At 36.2% G+C, this 22,568-nt stretch overlaps 1 protein-coding gene across 7 annotated transcripts in view; it reads right to left on the bottom strand.

Annotated features, from left to right (window-relative positions):
* CDC42BPA (CDC42 binding protein kinase alpha) overlaps positions 1–22,568 on the bottom strand; it is a 323,215-nt gene that overhangs the window by 179,855 nt on the left and 120,792 nt on the right. For all 7 annotated transcript variants that reach the window (XM_065875747.1, XM_065875718.1, XM_065875737.1 and 4 more), the window contains exon 5: positions 13,937–14,085. In XM_065875747.1, coding sequence (XP_065731819.1) covers positions 13,937–14,085 — 149 coding nt within the window. The remainder of the gene's footprint in view (positions 1–13,936; positions 14,086–22,568) is intronic.

Raw genomic sequence — 22,568 nt, 5'->3', positions numbered from 1 at the left:
ACTTCACCTACAACTCTAGTCTGACCATTTCTAACTATAAAGTTATCTATTCTTTAGTAATTTCAAGATATTATACAAATACCTCCTCCATTAGCAGCATCAAAAATTCTAGGTTTTAAATGAGACTCAGGACTGTGGGGGACTGAAAGGAGTTTTATCTTAGCGTCAGGCTTCAAAGTTTTTCTATCTCATTGTAAAAGTGTAATGGTTTTACATATACCAAGAGAATAACAGACAAATCATACCATAAATCCAAGCTTAAAGAGACGAAATCCGCCTGAAGCCCTTGCGGAGGCTGAGCACATAGCTATCCTTCATAAAATCTTATGGAATAAGGGATAAAAAACTCTTTAGAATTGAATTCTGTGTTATTTCCCTCAACAACTTCTATTAAAATAGGTTTGATTCATTTCCTGTAATGCATCAGTACACTTTACCCAAGAGTTAACCATATTATATAAGACAGTACTAACATTAAGTAGATGAGGTTAATAAAAACTGTAATTATAAATCCTGGATATTGAATAAATTCCATGGGGGAAAAGTACGAGTTATGAGGAAATCCATGAATAACAAGTGAATTATTTTTTGCCTTTTATTTTTGGACTAGGGTAAGGAGAGAATACTTCAAAAAAAATACTTTCCATCCTAAGAATTTATTTAAGCCAGTACTTAATGTTTAAAACAAACACAGCAAAGCACACATACTCCATTACGTTCCACAAAACCGACTAATTTGCCTTCAGAGACAGATTCTATCCAACAAAAAGTTAGTGTGCCTGAGACCTTAGGATCCTCGTCTGATCTGAAATGTGAGCATTTTTATATGAATAAGCTATACCAAGTAAAACAAGTAAAGGTAAGCATGAAAAATATGAAAACATAATGACAACTTCTGCTCATTAGTTATTTTTCCCTGGTTTAGGTTCTTTACTTTTAATTGCAAGTTCTATCTCATGTTTCTTTACTTGTACCTATATTTTGCCAGTGTTTTACTGTATGCATTTTAAACTACCTAAATCCATTATGGAATGAGGTGAGAAAGAAAGGAATAAATTAAATGACTAGATACATAACTACACTATGAGGAACTACAATCCAGTGGGCGCTACACAATAACTGATGTAACTCTTTTTTAAGCCTATGTGTAGTCTAAATACTAGATGCAACAGTAACTGTTCCTAAAATATGACTTGACAATGGGAATGCTATGTTGCAGCAACCTATTAACCCGTAACCCAGTAACAAGACCTTGAAAAAAACACAAGGTTCTAGAGGAAGAAAACCTCCAGAGATACATAATAAAATATATCCACTGAATACATTAGATGAAAACATCACAGTCTCTGCCTCCAGAAGCTTAAAAACTAGTGGAAAATATGAGGCAAATATAAAAATAAATAATTTGATAACGTACACTATCCTATACCTTAACGAAGCATGTAACAAATTACAAAGTGATCATTCATTACACGTATTCTTTATATTAGTTCTTGCATATATATATTTGTTTACATTAGTTCATCTGTACCATCCTTAGGAATGTGATGTGCCTTGAGTGGGTCTATATCCCATAATTGGGTTGAGTATAGTGGACCCTTTAGATATGAAAACTCATGTCTTTTAGCTCTATAGATGCTTTCAAGACTACTTCATTATCCTTTCTATTAATTGATTATAAGGTGCTAAGTGTGATTTTGTTTGAATTTATATTGTTTTGGTGCTGCAACTGTTGATTCTATAAATTCATATATTTCTCCAAAGTTGAGAAGTTTAGGGCTGTTCCTAAACTTCTGTTCCCTCCCTGCTCTCTTTCTGGGACTCCAATTATATATATGATAGATCTTTTTATTCACCTTTATTTTTTCAATCTTTTCATCTCTGTTCTTCATAGGATACTTCCACTGATCTATATTCAATTTCACTGACTTTTTCCTATAAACCTCCTTTTGATATTGAAACCACTCAGTGAATTTTTTTAGAGATACTGTATTTTTCTGCTCTGAAATTCCCATTGGTTCTTTTATATTATCTATTTCATTGCAGAGATTTTCCATCATTCATTCATTTCAAACGTGTTTTCCTTTACTTTGTGGAGTATATTTAAAATAAGTCCTTCTTTAAAGGTTTTGTCTGATAATTCTTAGTCCTAATGACTCTTCAGGTGGATAAGTCAACTATTTTTCTCTTGAGACTGAATCATAATTTCCTGATAGATTGAGTAATTTGGGGTTGTATCGTGTGCACTGTGATGTTATGTCATGTATACTCTGCGTTCTATCAAAAATCTCTGGAAAATGTTAGCGTTTTAGTTTTAACAGACAGTCAACGTGGTTGAGACAACACAACTGAACCTCAAAAATACTAAGCTAAGTGAAATAAGGCAGCCAAACAAGACACGTTATATGATTTCATTTACATTAAATGTCCAGAACAGGCAAATCTATACAGATAGAAAGTAGATTAATGGTTGCTTAGGGCTGGGGAAATAGGGGAATAGGGAGGTGAGAACTTAAAGGTATGGGGTTTCTTTTTTTTTTTTTTTTTTTAAGAATTTATTTACTTATTTATTTATTTTTCGACTGTGTTGGGTCTTCACTGCTGCGCAAGGCTTTCTCGAGTTGCGGCGAGCAGGGGTTACTCTTCGTTGCAGTGAGCAGGCTTCTCATTGCTGTGGCTTCTGTTGTTGCAGAGCACGGGCTCTAGGTATGCGGGCTTCAGTAGTTGTGGCTTGCAGGCTCTATAGCGCAGGCTCAGTAGTTGTGGTGCACAGGCTTAGTTGCTCCACGGCATGTGGAATCTTCCCAGATCAGGGCTCAAACCGGTGTCCCCTGCGTTGGCAGGTGGATTCTTAACCACTGTGCCACCAGGGAAGCCCCTGGGGTTTCTTTTTGAAGTGATGAAAATGGTTTTGGGCTGAGGTGGACAGAGTTCCCAAGATGGTGGAGTAGGAAGACCCAGAGTGCACCTCTCTCATGGGCACACCAAAATTACAACTATTTATAGAACAACTATTGATGCAAAACTGGAACCTACCAGAAAAGATCACTACAACTAAAGATTTAAAGAAGGAACCACAATGAGTCGGGTAGGAGAGGCAGAGTCACGGTATAGCAAAGACCCGTATCTCAGGGTGGCTGGCACACAAACGGGAGGGTAATTACAATTGCAGAGGTTCTCCCCAAGGAGTGAGGGGTCTGAGCCCCTCATTGGGCTCCTGAGCCCAGGAGTCCCTTATTGGGAAGAGGAGCCCCCAGAATGTTTAGCCTTGAAGGCCAGTGGGGCTTACTTTTGGGAGACCAGAGGGCTGTGGGAAATACAGATTCTATTCTTAAAGGGCACACACAAAATCTCACATTCTCCAGGACCCAGGCAGAAGCGGTAATCTGAAAGGAGCCTGGGTCAGACCTACCTGCTGATCTTGGAGAGTCTCCTGGAGAGGCAGGAAGTGACTGAAACTTCACTCTGGGGACTTAGATACTGGCAGCAGCCAATCTGGAGAGCTCCATTCTACCACGTGGACACTAGTGCTGGCAAGCACCACTTTGGAATCCTCCCTCTAGCTTATTAGCCCCAGGATCCAGTCCTACTCACTAGCAGGCTAACACAAGCTTTGGGACACCCTGTACCCCACAGCCAGCTGTGTCAGGAGCCAGCCCCATCCACAGCAGTCTGACACCAGCTCTGGGACCTCTAGCCCTGCTGCCAGACCCCAGGACCCAGCTCTGACCACCAGTGGGCCAGCATTAACCCCAGGACCTGGCTCCACCTACCAGTGGGTGAGCAACAGCTCTGGAATTGCCTAGACCCAGACCCCACCCAACGAGCCAGCACTAGCCCTGGGGCCCCCTGGAGTTCTACAACCATCTGCCTTGTGACATGGCCCGACCAACCATGCCTACAAGACCATCCACAGTATTCAGCCCACCACGACAGAAGGATCCACACAGCCCACACAGGGGTACCCCTACAGCATATAGCTCTGGTGACCAAAGGGGAGTCACATAGGACATCTCCTACAGAAGGCCACTTCTCCAAGGTTGGAACATATAACTAACCTCCCATATACATAGAAACAAAGACAGCAAATTAGGCAAATTGAGGTGACAGAGGAACATGTTACAAATGAAGAAACAAGATAAAATGCCAGAAGAATTAAGAAAAATGTAGACAGGCAACCTACCCAAGAAAGAGTTCAAGCATGAACTCTTTCTCTCAACAAACAAAATGAACTCTTTATTCCCAACAAACAAAAGTCCGGGACCAGATGTCTTCACATGTGAATTCTACCAAACATTTAAAGAAGAGTTAACATCTGCACTTCTCAAACTACTCCAAAACACTTAAGAGGAAGGAACACTTCCGCTACATCCTACAGGTCCAGCATCACCCTGATACTAAAACCAGACAACAATATCACAAAAAAGGAAAACTAGAGGCCAATGTCACTGATGAACATAGACGTAAAAATCCCCAACAAAATATTAGTTAATCATATCCAGCAACACATTAAAAGGATCATATACCATGGTCAAGTGGGTTTTAACCCAGGGATGCAAGTATGGTCTGCAAATCAAAGTGATATACCACACTAACAAACTGAAGAACAAAAATCATATGATCAGCTCAATAGATGCAGAAAAAGCTTTTGACAAAATACAACACCAATGTATGATAAAAACTCTCCACAAAGAGGGCATAGAGGGAATACGCCTCAACATAATAAAGGCCATATATGATAGGCCCACAGCTAACATCATACTCAGTGGTGAAAAGCTGAAAGCATTTCCCGTAAGGTCACGAACAAGACAAGGATGCCCACTCTTGCCACTTTCACTCAATATAATATTAGAAGTCCTAGCCACAGCAATCAGACAAGAAAAAGAAATAAAAAGGATTTGAATTGGAAGGGAAGAAGTAAAACTGTCACTCTCTGCAGATGACATGATACTGTACATAGAAAATCCTAAAGACACCACCAAAAACCTACTAGAGCTCATCAATGAATCTGGTAAAGTTGCAGGATACAAAATTAATTTACAAAAATCTGTTGCATTTCCATACACTAACAACAAACTGTCAGAAAGAGAAATTAAGGAAACAATCCCATTTACAATCTCATCAGAAGAATAAAATACCTGGGAATAAGGCTAACTAAGGCGGTAAAAGACCTGTACTCAGAAAACTATAAGATACTGATGAAAGAAACTGAAGACAACACAAACAGATGGAAAGATATACTGTAATCATGGAATGGAAGAATATCATAAAAATGACCATACTACGCAAGCCAATCTACAGATTCAATGCAATCACTATCAACATACCCATGGCATTTTTCACAGAACTAGAACAACTTAAAATTTGTATGGAAACACAAAAGGCAAAGGCAATAAAAGCAAAAATAAACAAATGAGATCTAATTAGATTTAAAAGCATTTGCACAGCAAAGGAAATCTGACAGAATAAAGAGACAACCTACTGAATGGGAGAAAATATTTCACCAAAACTGATATGAGCAATAAGGGGTTAATATCCAAAATATATAAACAGTTCATGCAACTCAATATCAAGAAAACAGGGCGGGCTTCCCTGGTGGCGCAGTGGTTGAGAGTCCGCCTGCCGATGCAGGGGATACGGGTTCGTGCTCCGGTCCGGGAAGATCCCCCATGCCGCGGAGCGGCTAGGCCCATGGGCCATGGCCGCTGAGCCTGCGTGTCCAGAGCCTGTGCTCCTCAACGGGAGAGGCCACAACAGTGAGAGGCCCGCGTACCGCAAAAAAAAAAAAAAAGAAAACAAACAACCCAATTTAAAAGGGGGCATAAGACCCAAATAGACATTTTTCCAAAGAAGACATACAGATGGCCAACAGGCACAAAAGAGATGCCCAACATCATTAATCAGCAGAGAAATGCAAATTAAAACCACAATGAAATAATCACCTCACACCTGTCAGAATGGATAACATCAAAAAACCACAAATAACACGTGTTGGCAAGGATGTGGAGAAAAGGGAACCCTCATACACTGTTGGCGGGAATGTAAACTGGTATAGCCACTGTGGAAAACAGTGTGGATGTTCCTCAAAAAGCTAAAAATAGAACTATCCTATAATCCAGCAAGTCCATGCCTGGGTATGTATCTGAAGAAAACAAAAACACTAATTTGAAAAGATACATGCACCCCAATGTTCATAGCAGCATTATTTACAATAGCCAAAATACGGACACAACCTAATTGTCTATCAATAGATGAATGGATAAAGATGTGGTATACACACACACACACACACACACACACACACACACACACAAAATGGAATACTATTCAGCCATTATAAAGAGTGAAATTTTGCCATTTGCAACAACATGGATGGACCTGGAGGGTATCATGCTTAGTGAAATAAGTCAGACAGAGAAAGACAAATATGTATGTTATCACTTATATGTGGAATCTAAAAAATAAGATAAATGAATGAATATAACAAAAAAGAAACAGACTCACAGATATAGAGAACGGACTAGTAGTTACCAGTGGAGGTGGGGGGTAAGATAGGGGTAGGGGATTAAGAGATACAAACTACTATGTATAAAATAAACTACAAGGATATATTGTACAGCACAGGGACTACAGCCAATATTTTATAATAACCACAAATAGAGTATAATCTATAAAAACTTTGAATCACCATTTTATACACGTAAAACTAATATAATATTGTAAATCAGCTACACTTTAATTAAAGAAATTTTTAAATATAAAAATGGACTGAGGTGATAGTTGCACTTATCTGCGAATATAGTAAAAAACCACTGTATACTTTAAATGACTGACTAGTATGATATGTGATTTATATCTCAATAAAGCTGTTAAAGAAGATTATTTATAATTTAATCTCACAGCAATTTTTACGCAGATCCCCTGAATACCACTGGCAAGTTATACAAAAAAACAGAGATCATTCTTTCCTAAGGGTAAAAAAAGTTTGGAAAAAAAATCATATGAAGCAGCAATACAACGATGATTTCAAATGTTAATTATCAAAGATAATATCTAGTGCAATTATGAGTAGAGCAAACAAAAGTTTGTGATTTTTATATCATTATTTTAAATTGCCTTTGAAGGGTTTAAAATGGAGAGGGAATTCTCCATTTTTTTAAACTGCTTTAAAAGTTTAGTCTACCATGATCTGACTATATGGATATCTATTTTCACTAAGAACTTTAAAATATTTTTTCCTTTTGCAAAATGATAAGTGCTCCATAATAAAGGAAATTATCTCTGCAGATTATGTACACATATCTAATTCTCTCTAAATGTATACAACTTTAAAGTGTTGTATACTTTATAATATCATTGATGTTTGTAACAGAACAATCTGCCAACCATCAAAGACCTTCCCTTCTCAATCAAAGTAGTTTCAAGCAAGGTACTTCAAGTTTGGAGGCAAAATGTGCAGTACTCTTAAAATGGTGTTATAGAAAACTATTCTAGAAACAGAAATCAAGGTAAGAGCTTAGTCCCTGAAGGACACAGGGTATCAGAAGGTGACATTTTGATTATCTATGTAGAGTATCTATATGGTACTGAAGAATACCACAGGAGTCCTCATCTTTCCATTTCTGTCATCTGAAACTAAACCACAAGATAATCAAACACAATATTTGTAATGAGATCAATTAATTAGACTGTTCTAGTGCGATTGTGTGTCTTTCATTATTAGCATTTTTGAAGTTGTAGCTGACACCTTGAACACAAAGTCTACTGCTTTGTTTAGTTAGCATATTTATTTAGAAATAAGTTGGGGTTTTTTTCAACCTATAATTAGGGCTTACTTTACCATAACCCAGTATTTGGCACACACTTTAATCAACCTGAGTCAGATACACCCAATGATGCTGTGTAGTTGTTAGAAATAACTTCTATTCACAAAATTTTGCACATAAGCAAATAAATGATTGAAAAGAGAGGACATACCCTGAAAATGCAAACTGCTTATTCAGCAAATAACAAATGGAAATGCTGGCATTTCAAACTTTAAGGTGAAAATTAAAGTGCACCTATGGCAAAGTCTAATATCTGAGTTGAGAGATGACTGAAAAGAAGATATTTTATGACTGCTAAAATAACATTTCAATAAACGCGGGGAGGGGAAACCATTTTGTTAAAAGCAAAGGGAAAAAATGGACATGCTTTTATAATGCTGATATTTTTTGATACAGCTGACCCTTGAACAACATTTGGTTTGAACTGTGGGTCTACTTACACATGACCTTTTTAAAATAGTAAATATTACAGATGGAGGAACCTCAAATACGGCAGAACTAAGGATAAGGGTGGAACTAAGGATACAGAGGGCAGACTATAAAGTTATAGGTGGATTTTCAACTGTATGAGTGTCGAAATCCTAACTCCCACAATGTTCAAGAGTAACCTGTGTTGTATTTTTCTAAGTATTCAAGTGCTATCTTTAACATTAAAATAATGATAATATATTACTTCTGAACCTTAATGGTCATTCTCTGTGTATCGTGTTTACTTGGGTTCTCCTTCCTTAGCTAAGCTAATTCAATCTCTTGAAATGTCTTCTTCCTATCATATACATGGCTTTTTCCCAAGAGGTCTTCCTGATTCACCTGTTCGCCTAACTTATTTATTCTTTTATTTTACATCTCCACAATGGTTAGTACACAACTTTACTACTTTTTTTAACATGGTTTTGTCATCATTTAATTGCTCTCTATTATTACTGTTAAATTTATCCACGTAACTTCTCAAAATGAGGGGGTATTTCTTTCATTTCTGTTGTCTCTCTCACCCAAGAAAGTAGCTAGAACACTGGGAAAACAGTACTGATTGAACAAAACTTTCACGATGAATGAATTTACAAAATTAAAAATTTGTCCAACTTGGGCACAACTATGAAGCATAAGTATTTTGTTAAACATCTTCTTTCAAAAGACAATAAATTGAAAGTAAAGAGCATATTATATTACTTAACATAAAAGCAAGGGATATCTTACAGCTGCCCCCAACACCCGGGACAGAAGTATCCACAGGAAAAAGAGATTATTAAATGTTTGCTTGAAATGTGTCACCTAGGACACTAATGTAATTAAATATAAAGGGAAAGATGATTTACATTTTTTTTTTTTTTTTTTTTTTTGCGGTACGTGGGCCTCTCACTGTTGTGGCCCCTCCCGTTGCAGAGCACAGGCTCCGGATGCGCAGGCTCAGCGGCCATGGCTCACGGGCCCAGCCGCTCCGCGGCATGTGGGATCTTCCCGGACCGGGGCACGAACCCGTGTCCCCTGCATCGGCAGGTGGACTCTCCACCACTGCACCACCAGGGAAGCCCAATGATGATTTACTTTTATTTCCCATAAGACACCTTAGCTACACTCTCATTATTTTCCTCCTAACCTCTGGCTGTTCCTAACCTCTAGCTGTTCCTTCTTAGTTTGCTTCCTTGACTACTCCTACTCCACCCAGTCTCCAAAAACTGGAGCTCTTCAGGGCTCAGTCCTGGATCCTCTTCAATACTGACTCTGTTTCACAGAGTGAACTCAGCTTATCCCATGATTTGCGTATCATCTATGTGTTAATGGCACCCACATACTTGAATTACAGATACCAGTCTTACAGGTGGTAAGAAAAATCACTTCCTGGCAGGCCAGGAGCCTAAGCAAATCTGTCAATCTTGAGGAATTCACCAAAGTTGATAAGAATTGCATATGTAACATAAAGAACTTCTTGGGTTTGGTTTCCAGACTTCAGAAGAACAAGTAATCAAATTACTTTTTTTCCTTAAAATCTTATTATTTTGAAGTCATTGCACACTCAAAGCAAATTGCAAAAACAGTACAATGAGTCCCATTACCCTTCTACCCAGCTTCCCCCCTTACTCCCTATATTATAGCTGTAGCACAATAGTAAAATGAGGAAACTGACACTTGTACATTAATGTTAGATTATAGACCTTAGTCAGTTTCCATCCTTTGTTTCCACCTTCGTGTATGTGTATGTAGTTCCATGCAATTTTATCCCACTCACAGATTTGTGTAACTACTACCACAATCAAGATACACAACTGTTCCATCACCACAAAAAGGAACTCCCTCTTGCTGCCTTTTTGGCCACGCAGCGCAGCATGTGGGATCTTAGTTCCTTGACCAGGGATCGAACCCATGCCCCCTGCAGTGGAAGCGTGGTGTCTTAACCACTGGAGCACTAGGAAATTCCCTCATGCTGTCTTTTTATATTCCCTCTCACTCCCCACACTCTTCCCTGCCCCCCTCCCCTGGAAACCATTAATCTGTCCTCTATCTCTGTAGTTTTGGTATTTCAAGAATGTTACATAAATGGAATCATACAATATGTAACATTTTGAGTTTTAGTTCTTTTCACTAAGCATAATGCCCTTAAGGTCCATCCAGGTTGCTGCATGTATCAGTAATTCATTCCTTTTTATTGTTGAGTAATAATCTGTTACATGTATATACCAGAGTTTGTTCAACCATCACCCACTGAGGGGCATCTAGGCTGCTTCCAGCTTTTTGCTATTACAAATAAAGCTGCTATGAACATTCATGTACAGGTTTTTCTGTGAATATAAGTTTTAATTTTTCTGGGATAAATACCTTAAAATGTAATTGCTGGGTCATGCAGTAAGTACATGTTTAATTTTTTTTTAAACTTTCAAACTGTTTTCCAGAGTAGCTGTACACATTCTTATCAGCAACGTGTGAGAGATCTACTTTCTCTGCATATCAGCATTCAGTATTACCACTACTTTTTATTTTAGTTATTCTAATACCTTCTCATTGATATCTCGTTGTAGTTTTAATCTGCATTTTTCTAATGGCTAATGAAGTTGAACATCTTTTCATGTGCTTAGTTGACATCTCTATCTCCCCTTGGGTGAAATGTCTGTTCTTTTGCCCATTTTATAATTGGATTGTTCAAGATTTTTAAATTTTGTTTTGAGAGGTTTTTTTACAAAAATTCTACATATAAGGCCTTCATCAGATGTGTGGTTTGCAAATATTTTCTCCCCTTCTATAGCTTGCCTTTTTATCTTCTTACCAGAATCTTATGTAGAACACGTTTTTAATTTTGATGAAGTCCTCTTCACTAGTTTTTGTTTTAGGGACCATGTTTTTGGTGTCGTATCTAAAAACTCCTTACCAAACCCAAAGGCCAGAAGATGTTCTCCATTGTTTTCTTCTAAAACTTTCATATTTTTACACTGTACATTTAAACCAATGATCCATTTTGAATTATTTTTTTGTATTTGTGTGAGGTTTAGGGAAGTTTGGTTTTTTTGCCTATTATTTTAGCCCGTTTGTTGAAGACTATGTTTCCTCCACTGAACTGCTTTTGCAACTTTGTCAAAATCAATTGGGAGTTATTTGTGTTAGTCTCTGTCTGGGTCCTCTATTTTGTCTAGTGATCTATGCGTTTATTCCTCCACCATTACCACAGTCTTGCTTAAGCTTAAGATAGTGATATAGTAAGTCTTAATATCAGGTAGAGTGACTCTTCCTAATTTATTCTCCTTTTTCAAAATCATTTTAGCTACTTTAGTTGTTGCCTTTCCATATACACTTTAAAATAAGCTTGTTTTTATCTTTAAAAAAATCTTCACTACTCTAAACAAAATTTTTGTTTATATCTTGTGTTTTGTGTCCCCCAACAGACTGGAAGCATCTTCAGTGTCAGGACTGTATGCTATACTTACTTAAAATTTCACATAGTTTAGCACAATGCTATTTATAAAAAAGGACTCAATAAATATTTCCTCAGTAAAGCATTTGCTGAAAATATTCTATCCAGAAAATGGGAATCACATTTTAAGAAGCACATCGATGCATCAGAACATGTCCACTGACAGGCAAAGGGAAAGACAAGAAGGGAGGGAGAAGAGGTGTGGGAGTGGTCACAGGCTAAGAGTGTGTGTGTGTGTGTGTGTACACGTGTGTGAGACAGTGGGAGAGAAAATGTGTTTGTCAGTTTTGACAAGAGACACTATAAATGTTTACATGTTTAACCTAAAGAAGAGATGACTTCAGAAGGCATGATGACTATAAGATAAACTGTATTATTGTATGTGGCTCTGAAGGCAAAACTAGGACCAATGATTAAGAGAAAAAGAAATCCAGCTTAACACAAAGTAAAATTCTATAATGTTGGAGCTGTCCAACAATGGAATAAATAGGATTCATTTAACATTAAGTGTCTTGTAAAATTAGAGGTACTCAAGCAGCACTCAGGGCTGAAATGGATTACAATCCACATTTCAATATTGGAAAGAGTTGTTACCAAGAATGCTGTCCTGAGAAGAATTATAAGACTGCATATATAGTCAGTGGGAAGGAGTCCTGTGATCAGTTAAGAATATTTGTCACAGCCTGGCAGAAGGGAGGGTAACAGAAATACCTCATATTTACTATCTCTAATCTAGATGAATTATTTTCAGAAATAATAAGTCCTTGTTGCGAATTTAGATGTGAACTGAGTAAGGTTTCTCTAAACTCCACGAGTCTAAGACTAGCATTCATTAAATGTTCAATGAAGTGATTTTTTTAAAGTATTTTTAAATGACAGTCCTCAGCTAGGATCTTGGCTTACTGCTTAAGCAACAAAACAGCACTTTAGTTTCTCATCCAAATAATTCACTCTTGAGACAACAATACCATCTTAAAAACTGCATTGTGCTTTACAGTTTTCAAAGTATGTTCATGTTTTTGCTTTCAAGAAAATTTGTGACTATCAGATATCGACAGAGAAAAGCATGTGAATAGGAAAAGTCAAACTGAGATCTGAAAAATACAAAATTTTTTAACCAAATTATTCTTCTTTTAATAATGTCCTAAAACTTCACTACTAATTAAATCAATCAGCATAAGATACCCAAATCTTTAAAAAAACAAACTCTGAAACAGAAAATTTTTCTTCTTCCTACATTCTTGCTCTTCACAGAGATTACTCTCATTACCCACAACTCAAAAAGAAAGAGCCAGGCTTCCCTGGGGGCGCAGTGGTTGAGAGTTTGCCTGCCGATGCAGGGGACACGGGTTCGTGCTGCGGTCTGGGAAGATCCCACATGCCGCGGAGCGGCTGGGCCCGTGAGCCATGGCCGCTGAGCCTGCGCGTCTGGAGCCTGTGCTCCGCGACGGGAGAGGCCACAATAGTGAGAGGCCCGCATACCGCAAAAAAAAAAAAAAAAAAAGAAAGAGCCATTGCTGTCTTTGAGTGTAAGTTATCACGACTGAGGGCACTAGACCAGCAGGGACAGAAGCAGCAGCATCACCTGGGAAGGTGTTAGAGATGCCAAGTCCCCAGACCCATCCAACCTACTCAATCAGAAACTCTGGAGTTTTAACAGCCCTCCATATGATTCTGATGCATGCTGAAGTTTTCAAACTATGGTCTTAGAAAATGGTTGTTTCTTTCCAACATGCCAGGATCCCTTCCCTTTCCCTGCTTCTCCTTAGCGTCTCTTTACTCTTTCTCACATTTTGCACAACCCAAAGATTTTCTCATTTGAGTGATCAATTCACCAATTACTTTGTGAGGATTTCCTACTTTCTTTCTTTTTAAAATGTGAGACTGCCTTTTAAACCATCCAATAAGTTTTAACATGTTTTACTACACATAATTTATGATGAGATGTTTACAGAGATTTTTAATATGTGTCAACAGGCATAAGGACAATGCTACACAAAAATCATTTTGTAAATGGACTGCTTTTTCATTCCATCTTAAACGGTATGCAAAATAACACATTTGTAGGAAATTTTTAAAATAAATCATTATACCTGTCAAACAGTTTACAAAGAAGAAAGTTTTCCACGGCCATCAAAATCACCACTTTCTTACAGAAACATCTCTTTTGACATTTATACAATCCGCTCCTTCACTGCATCTTACTCACCTGTGTACATAATGCAGTTGATGAACTGAATCAATTGCTATCACCATCTCAGCCAAGTAAAATCGAGCCATATCTTCAGGCAATCTATCTTCAAATTTGCTTAGTAGAGTAAGCAAATCCCCACCAACATAATAATCCATAACCAGGTACTGAGAATGAAAAATAAAATGTACTCAATAAATAAGGGGGAAAAAACAATGTATCTAATGTAAACCAAGGTCAAATAGCACTGGATCAAATACTTTTGTTGTTAATTAACAAGGAGCTGGGTAAGACGATCAGCAGCAGTCACTTATAAGTCTTGAAAATTTCATAAAGCAGTTAATAAATCTTCTAAAAACTGGGGCAGGAAACAATATAGGATTATCACTGCTTTGTTGTTGTTTTTTGCAAAGTAAAAATATGGAAAAGTAACATCATCATCAACTACAACAATAACCCACAGTTTTACCAACATTTCATAGAAGAATAAACATTTAAATTCTCCAAATAAATTTTTAAAACTCAGAATAAGACAGTCATTTACGTTGAATAAATTCATCTTCATCTCACTACATTTTCCTTATTTCATCTTGAACCAATAACAACTTTATTATGACCAGCACTTGGATCAGCATTTGGAAGCCACTGGTATATAAAATATATAGCAATTCTCACCATATGCTTCTCTTCCCATTTCTGATACTGTGCAAGTATCAGAATGGATTTTTCTTAAGTATACATAAACAGAAGCCAACTAATTTTAGATAGGAACTCTTATGGGTATGTGTGTGTGATACTGTGATTTATAATAAGAAATATATATTTTTTGGAATAGAGCAGAGAGTTCCTTAAAACCATTGGAATTTCCTAAGTGACAAGATAAAGGCGTCTTTTGTTATTTATAACAAGTCCCTTTCAACCACACCTAAGTTTATGTTAATGAGGTAACTTTTGGAAAACCCCTAGGAAACCTAAGGATGGGAGCTGGTTGCCAGGGAACCAACCAAGATTAGGGTATTGGAACTTTCAGTCTCACACCCTCACCTCCCAACCCCGGACCTCCAGGGAAAGGGACTGGAAGTTGAATCAATCATCAACGGCCATATGATCCAACAATCCCACTCCTGGGCTTATATCTGGAGAAAACTCTAATTCAAAAAGAAACATGTACCCCAATGTTCACAGCAGCACTATTTACAAAAGCCATGACATGGAAGCAACCTAAATGTCCAAGGACAGATGAATAGATAAAGAAGATGTGGTATATATATATACAATGGAATACCACTAAGCCATAAAAAAGAATAAAATAATGCCATTTGCAGCAACATGGATGGACCTAGAGATTATCATACTAAGTGAAATTAAGTCAGAAAGAGAAGGACAAATACCACAATATATCACTTATATGTAGAATCTAAAATGTAACACAAACGAACTTATGTTCAAAACAGAAACAGACTCACAGACATAGACATAAACAAACTTATAGTTACCAAAGGGGAAAGGGGGTGGGAGAAGGATAACTTATGAGTTTGGGATTAGCAGATACAAGCTACTATACATAAAATAGATAAACAACAAGGTCCTACTGTACAGCACAGAGAACTATACTCAATATTCTATAATAAATCATAATAGAAAAGAATATGTATGTATATATATAAGAATATATATGTATATTTGTATATATACATATATATGTATATATATACATATATATGTATATGCATATATATACATATATATACATATATATGTATATATAAGAATAACTGAATCACTTTGCTGTACACCAGAAACTAACACATTGTAAATCAACTATACTTCAATTTAAAAAAATCAATGGTCAATTATTTAATCAATCATGCTTAAGTAATGAAGCCTTCATAAAAAACCAGCATGGGGTTTAGACAGTGCCCAGGTTGGCAAACAAGTGGAGGTGCTGGGAGAGTGGTACATTCTTGGAGAGGGCATGAAGCTCCATGCCCCTTTCCTTATACCTGCCCTACACATCTCTTTCATTGGGCTGTTCCTGAGTTCTGTGAGCTGCTCTAGCAAAGCAACTGAATCAGAGGAAGGGGTGGTGGAAATCTCTGATCTATAGCCTGTAGGTCAGAAGCACAAGTAACAACATGGACTTCGGACTGGGGAGTATGGGGAGCCATCTTGCAGGACTCAACCTGTGAGATCTGATGCTATCTCCAGTTAGACAGCATCAGAATTGAGTTAAATTATAGGACACCCAGCTAGTGTGGGAGAACTGCTTGATGTGCGGAAAACCCACACATCTAATGTCAGAAGTGAAGTACTGTGCAGAGAGTACTGTGTGTAATGTAAATAAAAACAACAGAGTGTTCCTTTACAGCGTGTGTATACCAAAAAAGAAAAAACAAGGAGTATACACCAAAATGTTGACAGCGATTATCTCTGGGTTGTTAGATTACAGACTATGTCACAGCTTTTTGTTATTTTCTGGATTGCTTTATAAACGTGTATTACATATACATGTGTATATTACGTTATGTCATGTTATGTCATGTCATACAGTGAGTGAAAACTAGACATAGTGGAAAGATGGACTTTGTAGTCAGAGAGACCTGTATTCAAATTCTGACTATGGGTTATAAGTGGCTTTTGAAAGATTAATTTCTTTGGTACTTTACTTTCTCATCTATATAACTACAATAATGATACCTTCTTCAGAGTATAGCACTTAGCATGATGGTTAGTAAATTGAATATATTTAGAATGTCAGTTATAATGTCTTAAAGTTCAGGAGATTTTATTATAGAATGGAGTTATTATTTCAAGGATATTACCAAGTAATATCTTATTGACATTAAGAGTTAAAGAGTCTTGAGAAAATTCACATTCTTTTTTTGTTTGTTTGTTTGTTTTTGCGGTATGCGGGCCTCTCACTGTTGTGGCCTCTCCCTTTGCGGAGCACAGGCTCCGGACGTGCAGGCTCAGCGGCCATGGCTCACGGGCCCAGCCACTCCGCGGCTTGTGGGATCCTCCCGGACCGGGGCACAAACCCGTGTCCCCTGCATCGGCAGGCGGACTCTCAACCACTGTGCCACCAGGGAGGCCCCACATTCTTATTACTATACATTAGAACTACAAGCATGGGCAATTTTGTTAAATAAAAGAAACTTATTTCATGTTTTAAATCTTCGAAAGTTAGGGCAACAGTGTATTTCAAATCCTGGTCTATGGTTTACTTGCTATATTTACTAGGCCTAATGTTTAACAGTCTCTGTCAAGAAGGTTAGAACAAAATAATTTAATGTAATAAAATTTTGTTAACATAAACATGTTGCTAGAATTGGCAATGGATGTAGAGCAGAAATCCACAGCTCTTACTTTAAAAAGAAGTATTTTGAGTATAGTAGCAAACACAGAAAGTTTTCAAACAAAAAACAAGTCTATATTAAAATTGGAATCTAATATTTATACATAGTCATATAACATAACTCATTTCTTCAATAAACATTTACTAGGTGCCAATCAGGATTTTTTTTGGTACCAAACAGAGGATAAAGAGATCAAAGGCTTATACATCAAAGGCTTTCCTCTCTTGAAAGTGTACTTTTGCCACCCACGGTCACCATTTAAAACTTAGGCTCCTTGAGTCATCATCTATCTTCTACTTTCATCCACATACTGCTATGTGCTTCCCTTAATAAACCCATGGATCCCTTCACTTCCAAGCTTTCACTGTGCCTTACTGAACCTCTTCTACAGTAAACAACGTCCTTGAGATAGAATAAAAGATGATGAATACATAAATATTCCTAGTTTTCCTTTCCTGCTGGCTGCTAAACAATGCTCTGGCTTTGCCTACTCACATTCTTTCCCCACCTTGTCCTCAGAGGTAAAGTAGCTGTAGTTAAGACAGAATTCAGCAACTGGGAGAAGCAAGAAGCAGAAAACACAAAAGTTTCTCAAGAGAAAAGCAATGAGTTGAAGATGAACTACACTTGCAATAGGGTTCTAGTGTTAGGGAGACAAAAATGCATCCAGAAAGGCAAACAAGTAATAACCTCACATACGAAAAAAGCACCTTTTCCTCTATAACATATCCCAATGAATGTCTCTAAGTCATTCTTTTATGTTTTTTCCTTTGTTCACTACAACATTCAACTAAATCATCAAGGTCTTGTTGAGTCTACTCCCTGCTAAATCTCTGTGAAGTCCATCTACTTCCAACCCTACCCACTACCAACAATCCTAACCCAGGCTCCTGGCCTCTCGACTATATTACTACTACAGGTTTAAGACCAAAGTGAATAGCTTTCTACAATATATTTTATTCTGTAGATAATTTTCTTGGGAATGGAAAATAGAATACAGAATAAGAAAGGAACAAATAAATTCATTTACTAAGTCCACAGATACTTATATATAAGAACCTACTACGTGCTAACAATACACTTATGCAATGGAGATATTACAATAAATTAGACATAATTCTTGCCTTCACGGTATTTACAATCTAATGAAGAAGAAAACACAAATTAATGGGCAATTTCAGTGTAATATAAATCTTTGACAGGGATAAGAAGAGGGTATTGCTGCAGGCTCTTAAAGGAAAAGAACCCAACCTTTTAATCAGGTTCATTCATTCATCTGTCTGAAATTTATTTTTGTACAAGGTAGGAAGACTATTTTCTTATATACAGAGAGTCAATTATCTAAAACAAGTAGTTAAATATTCCATTCTTTCCCCCAGTTTAACTGAAATGCCCCCTCATTGTATTTTAAGACACTAATACACTTGGATCTGCTCCTGGGCACTCTATTCTGCTACAGTTGTCTATTTCTATACCAATATCATATTGTTCTCATTGACTAATTAGTAAAATTTAATATCCAGTAGGACAAGTTCTTACTTATAGACTACCTTTAAAATATTACTCAATATGGCAAAAGTGTCTTTAAACAAGTTTAAGAAAACCATAGACTGAGGCAATATTCATAAGACATGTCAAGGAGATGATAATCCTAACATAAAGAGGTCCTACCAGTTGTTAAGAAGAGGGCAAGCAATCCAACAAAACTAGGTTGAGGCTATTAACAGGCTATTTCCTCACATAAAAGGAAACACAATTAGCCAATTAATATTGGGCTGGCCAACAAATTCGTTCGGTTAGTGAATACGCTGTTCAATAAAGTTCTTCGTGAAAGTGAAAAATGTCTTTTATTTTTACTTAAAACTGAACGGACTTGTAGGCCAACCCAATACATCGTCAAAACCAAAGCAACAAAGAGATATCTTTCACCAATTAGATTAGCAAAATGATCATTACTGTTTGGGAGAAAGTGACTTAAAACAACACTGCTTTTTTGGAAGACGATCAACTACAACTATTTGGGAAAGTAATTTCACAGTATCTACTGAATTTTAAAAGGTGCATACCCCTTGATCCAGCATTTCCACTCTTAGGGATATAGTCAATTAAAATAAAAGCTCCAATGTGTAAGGCATATGGGCAAGTATGTTTACTGGACAGCACTGTTGATAACTGGAACAAATAAGAAAGTATGAATAGAGATCAACAAGAAAACTGTTAAATGGATCCATTCAACATATCCATTCTATGAAATATGATACTGTTGCCCAAAAGAAAAATTAAATACATATGCCCATGAGATATTTTAAGCAACAACAGCAAGTTGCAGAGTAATATATACTTTGTAATCCCGTTTTTATAAAAAGGAAGAAAATATACATATACACACAAACATTCAATTATACAAAGCGTAAAAAATGAAAAGATACAGCAAAGTTAACATTAGTTACCTCAAGAGGGTGAAATGAAAGATGAAGGTAAGGACTATTAACTTTTTAATGTATATAGATCTCTGTATTGTATAGAGGAAAAGACCTAGTCAAATCGAAGTTGACCAATGGAGTAAAGTTCTGCAAAAGGCCAAAGGTGATGGAGTCAAAGGGAAAGGTTGATAGGAATAAGCCTAAATATAAAGATATAACTCATCCACATTGAGAAAAAAGATAAGAACAGGCCCAAATATGGATAAATTTGTATACGGGGGAAGGATGAAAGGAAACGCTGAGGTCAGAGCACAGAAAGTTAAGAAAGTTCATACTTGAGTAACCAATAGCTTTCACTTTTTCCAGGAAGTAGGGGGTTATAGAATGAGGGTGCAGGAATATTTGTATAATGTCACTATACTGGAGATAGGGATCATAACTGTTATTCCTGCTTTATGGCTATGTAATAAGAGACAATACAGATAAATGATTTGCCCAAACATTACATTAAAGAGTAGGAAAGCCAGAACTCAGAGTTCTTGATCTTTGATCAGTTTCATTCTTACTCCAATTAAAGAAAGTCAGTGTTCAGTAAAAAAGCTGACAATACCCATGACATAAAAGAGTATGTGCTAAACATCAGAATAACAAATACGAAATTAAGGATACAGGCTGAGTCCTCAGAAATCTTGTATCCCTCCAAAATAAACAGATCTCTAGGTGTAGATATACACATCAGAAAATTTCCAACTCTGAATTTCTAAAAAATCTCCAATTCAAAGTTTGTGCTTTTTAAGGAACTACAATCCAAGGAAAGAATGCTAAAGCATGTGAAAACATACAATAAATAGATTGTGTCCAGAGAAAATACATTTCACAGAACAGATATGCTTTTAGAAGGCTTCTTACGGAGAATACCAAACTCCTTTGGTCATCTTGCTGTCACAAGAAGAGATTAATAGTCAGTCCTTAGAGCCCCACCTTTTATTTATCCCTCCTAGCCCTTTTTTTTTTCACTCTTACAAAGATACCTTTCCAATAATTTCTATCTCCAACACAAACTGGATTCCTGTAAAGAATTTAAAGTTCATATGACTAATTACAGTTTAATATTTAAATATCTTTCATCCTCTAATCAGTTTACAAATGCTAATTCAAAAAGCAAAATTTTTGCTTTAAATATTTTCCTATCTGTTCTTTTTTCTTCCTCAAACATAAAATAATAGAAAACAGTGAATAAGAAAATGTGAGGAAAAAAGAAATTTTCATTGATTTGTAATATTCTAAATGATATCTAAGTGATAAGAAGTTTATGTGCCCATATAGATACAACTAAGTAGGTTTGTATTTAATGAGTTTTTCTTAAGGAAAAAAATGTTCTAATCACATCTTAATATCATTCATTAAATTATGCAGGTTCTTCCTAAACAAATAAAATGCACATATGCTATGACCATATATTTTTTTCATAAACTGGCTATAGTGATATTTGAGCATATTACAAATGAAAGTCAAATTATTTACCACAGCTTCCTTGAATTGTATAGCTCTGTAAATCATGTTACTTATTTGACTGCTTTAGGGCTACTAGGGTTAAAAGTTATTTTGGAAAATAACTATGTATAATAAAATTTCTTTTTGGGTATCTAAAACAAGGCTTGTCAACATTTTTAAATGATTTTATTTTCTTATATTTCATGAATATTCAAAAGAAAATCTTTGATGATAACAAGACAATTTAGGACTCCTGACTCTTGAGACTAATAGACCATGAAGGTTTCCCTAAACTAAAGAAAAACTGCAGTTTACAGGAGAGCTGACTACTAGAGTATTTCAGTCCTCCTCCGGTTACTGTGGAATTTTAATTCTAATATAATTAATGGCTGATATATACACACAATTTCTTAGAAGTGTCTTTGAAAAAGAAATATTAATCCTAATCTCAAATGCAAAGAGCACAGATAAGACTAAATAACTCAGAGGAGAGAGAACGATAAGTCAGGCTTTTATTCATTGAAAATTTGGCAAAATTTTGCTATATAAAATTTGGTATTTGGACATTTTATTTCTGTATCTATATATATTTCTATATTTATAGCAAAATGTAGAGTTTTAAGCAATCCATAAATATACAGTGTTACATCTATCTACAGTAGAATTCATTGTCATAGTGGATTTTAGTCCTTATCCAAAAACTTCTGAAAAGTCATCATGATAAACTGTTACAATTTTGCTAAGCAAATACTTGGCATGTGTTCAATTTACTCTTAATTTTGCTGACAAATCTATGCAGATTATATTTGCACTGATACATTCATCCCTAAAATCTCATATAAGTATGGTAAATTCAAGTCAAATATTCCATTCAATTTAACAACTGAGCAACTGAGATGTGCAAAGCTCTACATTATGACTTTTAAACAATTCTGACTATAACCCACAAAAATAATATGGTTTATATGATTATTCAGTAACCATTATAAAAGAAATGTCATGAAACAATATTTACTCTTACTATTTGAACTCTGTCATTTCCTAGTCTATTTAATTTTTTAAATGCTGGTGTAACCTACTAAATTGATTTTATGACTCACAATTTGAGGTTTGAAAAACACTTTTACACTCTGGAAGCATGTACGGGATACAAAGACAAGTAATGACCCTGTTTGAACACCTGAACCTGGCCTGAAATCAGATGAACTTCACGGCTATTAAGTTACACTAACCTCTAATTATATTTTAGCTAAAGATAGCAGGGTTCATGTCATCTATTTAAAACTTTTTTAAGTTGTACCAAAAAAATCAAAGATATAGACATACATAGGTTAATCATATAAGAGCAGTACTAAAAACTGTAAAGCTAAAATGAAA

This window comes from Phocoena phocoena, chromosome 1 (assembly GCF_963924675.1).
Source record: "Phocoena phocoena chromosome 1, mPhoPho1.1, whole genome shotgun sequence".
NCBI lineage: Eukaryota > Metazoa > Chordata > Mammalia > Artiodactyla > Phocoenidae > Phocoena > Phocoena phocoena.
Note: the sequence above shows the minus strand (reverse complement) of the source record. Positions and strands in the feature narration are given on the sequence as shown.